Source organism: Typha angustifolia, chromosome 3, assembly GCF_048772165.1.
Source record: "Typha angustifolia cultivar Huaian chromosome 3, ASM4877216v1, whole genome shotgun sequence".
NCBI lineage: Eukaryota > Viridiplantae > Streptophyta > Magnoliopsida > Poales > Typhaceae > Typha > Typha angustifolia.
In genome coordinates this window covers 1,802,923-1,816,178 of record NC_133241.1, presented here as the reverse complement: position 1 = coordinate 1,816,178, position 13,256 = coordinate 1,802,923, and the positions used below count along the sequence as shown (strand labels likewise).

The following is a 13,256-nucleotide window of genomic DNA, read 5'->3' as shown; positions in this document are numbered from 1 at the left end:
TTCAAGTACCGTGTTGAGTTGGATGTAGTTGTGATAACACAATAGACTGACGCACTTGAAAGAATCAAATGAATATTCGTCAGACTGTGTAAGTGAAGGCCATTATTAGGACAAGAGGTTTGTTGACCATGAAGAAGGCGGGTAGCCAATGGCCCAGTTCTGAATGAAGCTTAAGAAGGTTGCAAGTGGCTTGTCCAGCTGGTGACAGGTGGGGCTGGTGCAAAAAAAGTGTAGCAATTTGCTGTGACCAAGCACCAGCAGGCAGCAAATACAAGTGATAGATCTTAAGGGAAGGAATAAAAGGGTAACTTTTAAACATTAATATTTGGAACCAACAGCATATACCATACTTTTCTTTTTTTTCCCTTGAAACTCTGTTAGTCTAAAGTCTAAATAACCCAGGGTATTTTTTGGTCATTCTAAAAGAAAAACAGGGGTTGGGTTGCAAATACCTAAAAGCCAGATTGCACAAAGATGGATAACAAATGCACAAAGACCAGAGTAATTAAAATACTGAAGTCTTAGGTGCCTGGGTATTAAAAGGACACCCATCGTATTTCATACAGTAAAGTTTAACTCTTGGCATGACAAGAATGATAACTATGTGTCCTGTAGAGTTTATAACTCTACTATAGTATCAATGAAAATATAAATTAGTAGTGTACTGATGATAATCTGCATGAAATGTACCCTTTTAATTAACTTCATAAAGAAAGCAATCAAACGTGTATATGTATGCAAATACAAATTAAGCTGATTAATTCAACTCTCATTTCTTATGTTTAAACTTGCCTGTATAAACTGCCACTCCACAAGCCCACTCTGTATACCTCAAGTAGCATGACTGTAGAAGGGTATTATTGATGGTTAAAGGGCATAAGTCATTGTCAATAAAGGGAGGAAACAACCGCATATTTGCATCAAATCTTCTGATGTCCTTATCTGGGTTGGGACACTCGATAACACCCTGTTGGATTAAAGATAGAAAATTATGAAAGAAGATACGCAGAGTTGCTGACAACAGGTCAAGGGGAAAAACGTGACCTTGATCTTGTGCAATTGTTCTGAGTCTAATCCAACACAAGTTGGTGGAATGACCCTCGTCTTCAAATCAGTTTCGCCATCTAGAGCAGCAGTCTGAGAATACAATGAGAACAAGAAGTTAAAAATGACCAACATAAGCAACTTCAGACAATTTTCAGAGACAAGCTACATACATTAAAAAGACATTTTAAATCTGTGGTTTCATTTGCATGTTCATCAAGGAATATGGTTTGATGCCCGAAAAACATATTCATTTAGGAAGTAATAGCATCAGGTCAATAGACACATCTACGATAATTTCTTATAGAAAGACTGTTTACTAATATCCAATAAGAGAAACATGGCACAAATTCCAAGCAAGTCAAAGTCTCATCTCTCTTCTCATCAATGTTTCTGTTCCTCAGTTACCAAAAAAAACAAGCATGATGCAAGAGATGCAAGAAAGTGAGAGCAAAGTAAGATCATAAACGATGAAGTAGGAATATACGATCTTTGTTTCCGTTCTTCTCATCAAAGTCCTTTCTTTGCTGCTTTCTAAAAATTACTAGCAAAACAAGGAGGGATTTGATCACAATGTAGATAGTTGGGAAAACTCCTACATAATTGAAGGTCTTAAGTCTGAAGTTATTTGCCCATCAAGTGCTTTTGAAATATGACACCTTATGATCCACCAGAGAAAAAGATTTGTCGCTTATAAGACCAGAAAACATACGACTTTTTGTTTTGTTCTTGTGCAGGTTTATCAACTAATACAGCCAAAAGAATATCATTAGTAAGTTGGAAGCTCGTCCTAGTTTTAGGAAGTATATTAGACCAAGTAAGCATTTTGCAATTCCTTTGGAGATAACTGGCAATGGAACAAGAATATTTGATCCATTAAACCATGCACATATTAGATACATATCACCTAAGAACCTCAAGATTATGGCATGGAAATACCAGAAAGTTCTATCAAATACCCGATTTTACAAAGAATAATGTTTGAATGGTTAAATAATATACGTATTTTCATTTGACGTTATGATGCAACGTAGGTATATATTTAGTATTGAAGGCGAATGCCAATAAGAAGCACCACATAGATGCTTCACGATATTCAAGATGAGTTCTCTTTTGCTTCACAATAACCACTCAATTATCATATTCTATAGTTATATGTTTATAATTATATGTCTATATACAGGCATGCATGCCTACATACACTATATTGTGGGAAGCACAGATACCCCAAAATGGGAGAGGTATCCATATCTGATACGTATTGGAAAAGGATATGGGCTGGATACTGCCTGAATATATATCCGATCCGTTTTTGAAGTATCCGGAATTGAAATAAATAATTTTAATATTTAGATACAGGGAGGATACGGGTGGATATGTTGGGGATACATTAGGGATACATTTTGGGTATATTAGGTTAATTTTATAACCCGTTAACTTAACCAACTTACCCCCCCCCCCCCCCCCTCCCCACCCCCTTTTATTCTCCCCCCTCTCTCTAACTGATTCATACCCTAGCCCGCTCGTCTTCCCCTCTCTCTTGACGACCACGATGACATCGTTCTCCCCCACTCTCTCTCGACGAACAAGTCGACGATGATATTGTTCTCCCCCTCTCAACAAACGAGCTGATGACGACATCATTCTCCCCCTCTCTCGGCAAGTCGATGACAAAACTGTTCTCCCCTTCTCTCAGCACTTGACTGCCCGAGGATGACCGGTCTTCCTCTATCACTCTCTCGTGTCAATATTTGTTCTCCCTCTAGTTGTCTCTTTTTTCTCTCAATTTCTAATCATAGTTTTTCTTCAATTTCTTCTCAATTTTTTCTCTAAATTTTCTTCATCTGATTTCTTCCACTTTCCCATTCTCAATTTCTTGCATTAGGTGCATTAATTGTTGAGTGTTGATGTTTTCTTTGTCTCATTGTCTTCAATATCTACTATTCTCATTTTTGCTATTAAATGCTTATATAGATAACAAATATATTGAAATATTGAATACAATGTTATATAGGTGTCATAATAATTTTTTTTTTACATAATTTATTTATTGCCGTATCCTAGACTTATCTATCCTATTTTTTGAGAATTTATTGTATCCTCATATCTATAGCATATCGTATCCGTATTTGTGCTTCATTGGCTATATTCCCCCAATATTAATGTACTATCATATTAACTAAACACAGTATAATGATTCTAATGACTCTTCTGACTAGAAATGCCCATCTAAAAGCCAATCATGAATGAAGCTATATATCACATACTAACTTAATTGCTAATTTACCATATAACTGAACATCATAATAACCTCATTTTATTATATAAATATTATTTATCAAAATTACATCTTATACCACATACTAACTTAATTACTAATTTACCATTGATAATTATCCTATCAACCTACTTTATATCAAATCAAGGGTATTTATGATAATTTCATAAAAATAAAACACTTTTTTCCATCTTTTCTTTCACTTTATATCACATTAAAGATAATTATTACACTCTTATTCCAAAATAATTATTCCTAGAATAAATACCTCATTCCTAAAGTAAATGAGGCTTAATAGTCTAATGTTTTCCTACCTACCACAATTATAGGTTTTTTGTCAAAATCTTAATTAATACTTATCCTGTTAAGGTTAAACCAAATATCTAGAGTGTAATACATACCAATATAAGGTTTCATTTATATTAATGCATATAGTTATACACTATAACATTTATAAGAATATATATATATATATATATATATATGTAAATATTCCCACTTACTATTACATGTACATAAATATTTTTATGGACTCATATATTGGGTACAAAAAATAATTTCTAGTAAAGTATTACAATTTGGCTATAACTACATGAAATAAATAAAAATATATATATAGTAATGTAGAAACTTAAATACTAAATATACTTATACATTAACTAATATTTTACTAACATGATAAATAATATTAAAATCTGCTAATCTCTTCTATCTTATTGGGCATTACAGTATTGACCCTTCCCTACCAGTAACATGAGTTCTAGAAGATCTTGAAAGTAGACGCAAATTGGTTACGAGGTCAGAAATAGGATATTAGAAAATCGAGAATGTAGTGAATAGTTTTACCCCTAGACACATTTCTCAAATTAGGGTATATTATATAATTATTATATTTATGAATCTTGTTTTAGTCTCAAATATGATTATATGATAATATATAGAGATGATTAAAGACAAGCATACTAGTCATACTTCATTTGTAGAGGTGATCTTGAACATGAATATACATCTAACATGGGAATGATTGGAGAGTGCATAGCATTGTGCTTCCTTTGATTCTTATACCACGTAAATTCTTGAAATATATAATCTATTAAAGTACTGGATAATTGTATGATATGTTTATTCTAAAGGAAATCATGAAATCTCATAACTAGAATAGTTAATAGAAAGCATAGGAATATTCTAATAGGCGCCAGGGTAAAGGGTGTCTGATTAGCTAAATGTTATTTTGATCGCTATATGCAATGGTTAGCTATATGTTATCTTGATCGCTATACACGATAGTTAGTTATATGTTATCTTGATCGTTATATGCGATGAGTAGCTATATTTTATTTTGATCGTTTTATGTAATAGTTAGCTATATGTTATCTTGATCGCCATATGTGATGTTTATCTATCTATTATCTTAATAACTGATATAGAGATTATCCCCATGTACTTTCTATTAGCCAGAATGGTATGCCAATCTGAATAGATGGTTGATATACTCATAAAATTGATATAGTATGGATTGGGCCTATGGGAACGAATGAGCCTTTAGAAAAGATTGCAAGACCAAGTACAAAGTACAGATTGCGCATGATGAAATGAGCATTGATCTTATTAGTTTTCAATCATCAAAGCTTTAGATAATAGTCATATATCCTTGGTGATGCATTGACTCATTTTTCTCGTTATACATGATTATCAAAAAGTTATCATGTATCATATATTGTTACATTTGGTACTGTTATAACATGGTTGTTTAATATGAATTATATATTCTATTGAGGATCCATTTATAAACTTATTCATAACATGATGTTTCTCCTTCTAATTTACATTAACTAATACATGATTTATTTATTTGGCATCCCTAATTTGGGGTAAGGTTTATTCAGTGAGTGATTTAGCTCAAAACCTTTTTCATTTACAATCTTCACATATGGAGCTTGGTAGTGAGCCGAGATATAATGGGATGCTCAATAGCAAAGATTACGTGATATCGATAATATTTGTATATAAGCTTACAATAGTTGTAACAATTGTATATTTGTATCACTATTTATCATAAAAATTTTGTTTTAACAGGTGACAACATGAGTTTGTCGCAACCTGCGTAGGTACTATCAGATTTTGTAATTGTTTAGTATTGTTATGATATATATAGAAATTTTTGTGCTAAGAGATTTGTTTGAAATGTAACATGAGTTGTCTCAAGAATGGATTATTATAAGACAGGATTGCTTCTATGTTAGCACTCGCTTGCCTTGTCACATTTGCGTGTGCTGTGAGCACGTAGCCAAGGGACGAGTGTTACAATATTATTATCCTATGTTTCATTTGCATGTAGTTAACAACTTAAACTAACACCTTTGGCATCATAAGCTGGCATAAATAATCCATCACTTACTCATACTGCAACTTGTCTAGGAGTAACAACATAAAAAATTATACTACCACTATGTTACTGCAATCTATTTACATGTAACATTTAGTATGACAAAGTCTACAACATATCAACAATCTACCTATAATCGTTAGTGCAAATAAGTTTATAAGAGGCCTTTCCATGTCCACACAACCCCAAAAGAATGAAAGATGACATCTGAACATGTAGTACTTGATAATAACAAAATTATAAGTGCAAGATAGTTATACAATTATACTTGAAACATATTGCATTCTCATTTCACTCAGAATTCACATTTCTCCCAGATAAAGAAAAGAATTACAATGAATAACTTTTTTTACCTCAACATAGCAGATGCCTAGTGGTTCAGAAGTTCCAATTAAAACAAGATCACATGGTACTTCGTCATTCTCTCGCAGCCACACTATGCTACCAACACGAATGTCTTGTGCTTGAATCTAAAAGAGAAACAAGAAACATGACTTTACATATGTTTCATTAAATCATTTATAATGCCTATCATATAAGTAAAGCTATGTTTGATTATATTTTCCAGCATTATGTATATAAAGGCCCTTCACCCGACAAAGTCATGCAGAGGATTTCTCAGAATGAATGATTAGTAACAGAGTGTTTACTTTGGCAATTAGCTGGACTAAGAAACTTGAGAGGCAAAGTAAGGTGCATTGGTATTTCATCAAAAAAACATCATGTTCCTCTACCACTAGACTGATTTCAACTTACCCCCAGACTGCAGGATTTGTAATTTATCCTTAAAAAAATAATACATATAGGTGATATACTTAGCTCTCTTAATTTCACAGAAATTAAATATAAGATCTTCCACAAAATATTTTCTATAGTTTATAGTACAGACTATCTAGACAGACTTATAAAAACCTACTGAGTAAGGACAAATGTTTTACAACTAGATGCAATCATAAAAATTAATGATGGTCACGTCAAAACCGTACTGGCACGTGGCACAAGGGGCGCCACACAACACCCCTCCTCTCACCTCTTAGAATCAAGCAAAGTAGCCGGAGGAGGCAGCATCACTGTGAAGCCGTCGCCCTCCTCTCGCCTCGCTATTTGTCACCACCCTCCCCTCACCTTGTCTTTGTCACCGCCCTCCTCTCTCTTTCTCTCTCCCGTTTCCTATTGGTGGGTGAACAATCCAACACTTGGTGAATTCTGCTTCACAATAATAGGACGAGCCGAATAGAGGTTAAAGACGAGGATGGCGAAGCGATTGATGGTGCTCCCCCCTCCCCTCTCTCTCTCTCTCTCTTGCATGATGCGGCAACAAAGCTCTAACCATAGCACGTCATGCTGTGTCGTGTTGTGCCCGTGCCAGCTGGTGGCCAGCATAACTATCCTTGATATAAATAACCCCGAAATGTTCGAAGTAGTCTTAGTTGTTTCTGTAAGTAGATGCAATCATGCAGCAATGCTGAGATGCGAAATTTTCCAGCTTATTAGAACTACAGAATCTTATATATCATTAATTGGAAGTGACAACACTAAGCCCCTCTTAGGGTATTCACCATCAAATGCATCGTCTATGATTAACAGGATTTTTTTTTTTTGACAGAAATCTAAAACCCTGTTTCATTGAAATCCTAACAAGAAACATCTGAGTTTGATGGAACAAACCACCAAATCCCTCTTCAGCATGAACCCCCTTGAACACTATAAATCAAAATATAAGTCAAACAAAAACAACCACCAGCTACCAACATTTCTACCAAACATAACCATCAAACACCTAACCCGCCATAGCAAATACTATCCACAATTCAGGAAAGGATAACAGTATCACTAGCAGAACAACTTGTTATCAAAATTAAAAGTTTTTGAAGCAGAATTAAAAGCCTCCTCCATCCAGCAAGCTCCGTCGACAGAAGTAAAAGCATCACTCGTTCATCCTCTTCCAGGTTCACCACCACTCCAAAAACAAAGCTCGTAGCCTTCTTTGTAGCATTCTCCCTTTGACTTACTGCCCAGTATAAGAACAAAGTTGTTATTTTATGGTGTAATGTATTCCGGTCTTTTGCATCGTCATTAAATATTTTACTATTTCTTTCAAGCCAAACGCTCCAAATTATAGCAGCAATCCAAATTAATAACTTAATATCAACCTTTTTTCTAAGCAGCTTTTCCTCCCCCCAAATCAATCTTTCACATGCGTAGGAAAGACTGTGAGCCCAGTGGTCAAGCTAGTTCCATTCAGTAATTTCTTCATATACCAGCACTTCAAAAAACAAACAATTCATTGATTCTTCTTTAGAACAAAAAACACAATTAGCATTTCCAGCCAACCTCTCTTCAGTAGGTTATCTCTAGTCAGAATATTATTCTGACACATCAACCATAGAAACGCCCTCACTCTCATAGGTATCTACAATTTCCAAATATAGAAAATCTCCTAGGCATAAATCTCCCATTGTTCAGAAATCTGTACAAAGATCTGACTATATAATTGTCATTGCTAGTCAAACGCCAGTGAGGAATATCCTTATCATTGGATAAATCATTACCACCGGTCTCAACCAGCATTTTCATTTCCTGCTTCTCTTTTTTCAAATGTTCCGTTAATTGCCTTCTTACTACAGATTCTAATCAGTTCTATCCCAGACCTCCTTCAGAGCTGCACTGGTATCCCACGCTATCTCATATAGTATCTGAAACTGGGTAGATAAACTACACTCACCCAGCAAAATATCAGTACAGAACTTGACCTTGTTCCCTCTTCTCACCTTCCAATAAAGCCCAGTTTTAAAAATTTTACTTGTCTGTAATACTCCTTTCCAAAAGGGAGACACCCTATGCCACCATTGGTATATCATTTACTACATTAGTATATATTATACTATATTAGTATATCATATAATATATTATGTAGTATACTGTATTAGTTAAAAATGCTAGACTGCCAAGACACCTACATATGCACCCACATACCACCTAGGTGCTATGTGATGGGGTGCCTGCACACATACCATGAGTCTTTCAAAACATTGGTGAAAACAATATCAAATGAAAATATGAAGTAGATACAACTACAAGTCATACAGCAACAACTCCAACATACTTAAAGAAGTAATTAGTTTTAGAACGATTAAGGTAAAATAAAGGACCTCCAAGAAATAACTAGAATGAATATGGTTTTTACCGGATATTAGGTTATATAGAAAATAAAAGAAAAAGAAACATAAATTGGTAAATGAAGGTGTACATGTTTCCGGACGCCATTCTTTACAACCCAAACTTCCTTCTCATTTGCTTGCTTGTCTAAAAGATACCTATTGTAGTCATCCCAAGCCTCTTTTGAGGCAGAAACTGCAAATATTATAATAAGTGGACCCCATGTACTAGCAGGATTTACAGGAGTAATAAGAGACCATAGTTGGAGGCACGCAATCAGCAAGAAGTATTGATTCATGAACCTCCTGAAACATCAAATAAAAATTGGAGAAAAAGGTTGATGTCACAATATAAATATCAAGTGCATCAGAAAGAGTACAAGAATATAAAAATAAGCATAAAAGTCCTTTCGAACAGCAATAACAGATGGGTATTTCTATAACAAATTCAGGTGATTGTTTTTTGAGATCAGTCATCAGTGCAAATTTAAGCTGAGAAAAGAACAAATATGGAGCTCTAGCACAATCAAGATAGACAAGAACTACAGGAGATGTTAGAAATGGCAAATGGAATAAGCAAAATATAGTTATAACTAAAGGTTAATAAATTACTTAGTACATTTGTTTAGTATTCAATTTTTGCATTGTAGATAACTAGATAATCAAACTTTTAAAATTTAATAGAATATCAAATCAGTTTGAGCATAAAATTGCATAGATGCCGTGGTGCATAAGGTTTCTACTTGGGCATATGTATGCGTTTTTTAGTATAAAATTGCCTGGGTAGCACGGACATGGCAACAAAACGGCTATCATGGCCATGTCCAACTCGCCATGGACACCAACATGCTGGAGATACATGTCCGACACGTTGAAAGTATCTGAGAAATAAATGAAAATAAAAAATAATTTCGAAAACATCGGGCAGACGCGTCGTGAGTAATGAGTACGGCCTTCAAATAACTCGTTACCCTAAAACCCAAACTCAAAAATCCCAAATCAAACCTACCATGAACCCATCTCTCTATTTGTTATGACAGTGATCCTCTTAATGATGTGTGGAGCTCCCTCAACGATAATGTGCGAAGCGATTTCCCTCAATGACGTGCTGAGCAGTCTCCCACAATAATGGTCCTCTTGACAATGTGCAGCTGCAACCATCCCCAACTAAGGTATCTATCTCCCTCTCTCAGATTTCTTCTCTCACATTCTCTCAAATTTCTTCTCTCTAGCCAAGTTGCAAAGAAGTTTAGATTTATTTTTTATTAGAGAGAAGCTTAGATTACTTAAAGATATTTGTTTTTTATTATTTATACAGTTGATTGCAACGACTATTAGTTAGTGGCTTGTTAAATTTTATTTTATTTTTAGAGTTAAATATATTTTACCAACTTGTACTTATGCCAAAAATTATTTTACCCATACATATATACTTTGAAATGTCTCCAATTAATCCCTATACTTATAATTAAAGTGGAACTATTACTTTTTCTACCAAACTTAATTGAGCACACCAAAATGACCAAAATACCCCCCTCATATTTGTTAAGCAAAACACACCGATTTTTGAAGTAACGTCGCCAAATGACCAAAATAGCCATGACGCTCAGTTAAATTTGACAGAAAAACTAACGATTTTCACTTTAGTCATAAATATAAGAATTAGTTTGAGACTTTTTGAAATATAAAGGGGTAAAGTGATTTAGAACATACGTATAGGGCAGTAAAATATATTTAACTTTTATTTTTATTTAAACAATAACTACAGATTTATCATGATCGTAACGACTTTCAGTTTGACTTATTATTTTTTATTTTTTTATTTATACAGTTATTGCATTTTGTAATTAGCACGTGACACTTGTTATTTTGTCAAATTTATTTTATTTTTAATTTTATAATGATTGCAGAGACAGGAAAAAAAATATTGAAAGTTTAAGATCTAGCGGAGCTAATAGAAGTTCCAACAATGTAAATAGCAGTACTCCATTGTGGAAGAGTGTAACTAATTACAAAAATTGGGAGAAGGTGGAGGTAATTTCAAAGTAATTTCAATTTTCAATATAATTACCATTCAGCAAGTTTATAAAAGATCATATTAGAGGGTAAAAGTGAGTGGTTGACCTCTAACTAAGTGATGTTTTCTATTATATATAGCATATGCATTTTTATGTATTTTTGTTGTAGGTGTTATAACTTTACATGTATTAATAAACTATATGTATAATTTAATTATTAACTGATTTATTGTCGTATCCTAGTTGTGTCTATATCCCGTTTTTTTCAAAATTTGCTATATCACGCTGTCTTATCATATCATGCCTGTGTTCACATTCATGCTTCATTACTGTGGGGCAAGCCTATCCATCACACAAAGTGAATGGGTGTTATTGATGGCTATATCATGATTGTCTAACTCAAAAAATGGTGATAGGTCCATAATGGCTATGAAAGTATTGTCAAAACAGTAACATTTTGATTAATAAGAAAGTACAGCATATGATAAGTTTAATATTATAGGTAGATAATTTACCACATGAAAAGGAAGCTTATCAGGTACATCAAACATATGACAAATTACATGAGGTTCTAATGGTTAGCATGCAAGGGAAGGACCTTTGACCGGTTCAAAACATGGATTTCCATGTTGTTGGCATCCAGCAACCGGCACAGCATGTTTTATTTCCATCTTTTATGCAAAATTTATTTCTGAATTCTGTATACAGCTCCTCTTGGATGACAATGCAAGAGTAATTAACCCCAAGACACAATGTAAGTAATAGACTCAAACCTGAATTGCTCCCATAAGTTCTTCGGAAGGAAGTTCAATAGAGTATACTTTCTATTTGATATTCGGTTGTCGCAGTATGAATCCTGGCATGAATCATCATTGATGTATACAAAACGTTTCATTGCCGACACAAAAGCATCTACATATGCTATCTGTCCCCTATAAAAAAATCAAGTAAGAGGCTGGCAGGAGATCTGCATTCAATAAGGAACATCAATAAAAGAATGTTCTCCACCAAAAATTTCAAAATAAAGAGTAGCAAGTAATATGACCAACATTATTGGATTCACATATTAACATTAATTAGAAAACTAATTAGCAAAATTTTCAGGACAGTGAGAAAATTAGCATTAATAAATAACAGATTAATATTAATAAATAATTAGCAAACTGCATTCATAAACCAATATTCATGACAGTCACGACAATGATCTCTTTCTTCTTTTAGCAAACTAATTATTGAAATTCCAAAATATAACTGTAGAATAGAGAGATCAGCCGAGCAGGGAAGAAAGAGAAAGGGAAGAAGAGAAGAAGAAAAGGAAGATCTTGCCAGCGCCATCGCTTGCCGCCCCCGAGAGGGAAAGGAAAGAAGAGAAGAAGAAAGAGAATATTAGGAGAAAGTTTACTTGTAGCTTGCCGCTGCCGTTGCCGCTTGCCACTACCGCTTGCCACCGCCCCCGACTCGACAGAGGAGGATTGAGAGAGATGGATTTAGGGGAGAATACGAGGATCGAGTGAGAAAGGAGGATTGAGAGAGATGGATTTAGGGCAGAATAGGAGGATCGAGTCAGAGAGGAGATGGATTACAATTTTTTATTTAAGTTAGCTACTTTTCCCTTAAGCTCTCTCTATATGTAACATTAAAGAGACAAAAATAACTAACTTTATTGCAACTCCAACCGGCCCTGTTGAACTCCAATGGGCTCTAAACCTAGCTCCAAATTTAAAGCTAGGAATAATAGGGCTCTAAATTTTGGAGCCCCACTATAAAAATGATAGAGCAGGCTCCATTTGTCATTTTAATTTTTTAAAAATGACAAAATTGCCCACTAATTATTATATTCAATTATTTTAATTCTATTTGTATCCTTTATTAAATAATTTAGTTAGTTAAACTAAGTATATAATTAGTTTTACTAATCAGTTTTTAACAAAAATAATATCATTGGAAAGTTCTCATCAAGACCTTTAAAATGAGTCTAATATTAAATTATTTTGAGTTAATTTAAATTTTAAATTTTTTATTATTTATAAAAATAAGTCTAATATTAAATTATTTTAAGTTATTTTAAATTTTAAATTTTTTATTATTTATAATAATGAGTCTAATAAATTATGTATCCTAAAATATAATTGCTCAAAATTATCTCCAATGTAAATATTAAAAATTAAAATACATTAGATATGAAATACTTATCGTGATCGCGAGGATAGAGAGATCTTGTCAATTGATTTAAATAAAATTGAATATCCGGATGAACGTGCTTTCTTTCAAAGAAAAAGACAAGAAATTTGTAGAAGGTGGATAAGGTGGATACAATCAAAAAAATAAGGTGACTACGGAATCAGAACCGGAACGGGTGCCTACGGAGATGA

General features: G+C 33.7%; 1 protein-coding gene across 1 annotated transcript in view; it reads right to left on the bottom strand.

The window, feature by feature from the left end:
• LOC140779547 (phospholipid-transporting ATPase 2) overlaps positions 1-12,487 on the bottom strand; it is a 41,298-nt gene extending 28,811 nt beyond the window's left edge. The window contains exons 1-6 of the mRNA XM_073124658.1: positions 12,287-12,487; positions 11,658-11,851; positions 8,959-9,172; positions 6,062-6,178; positions 1,045-1,137; positions 793-967 (exon numbers count right to left, since the gene is read on the bottom strand). Coding sequence (XP_072980759.1) covers positions 793-967; positions 1,045-1,137; positions 6,062-6,178; positions 8,959-9,172; positions 11,658-11,779 — 721 coding nt within the window. The 5' untranslated portion in view covers positions 11,780-11,851; positions 12,287-12,487. The remainder of the gene's footprint in view (positions 1-792; positions 968-1,044; positions 1,138-6,061; positions 6,179-8,958; positions 9,173-11,657; positions 11,852-12,286) is intronic.
• Between the last annotated feature and the right edge of the window lie 769 nt (positions 12,488-13,256).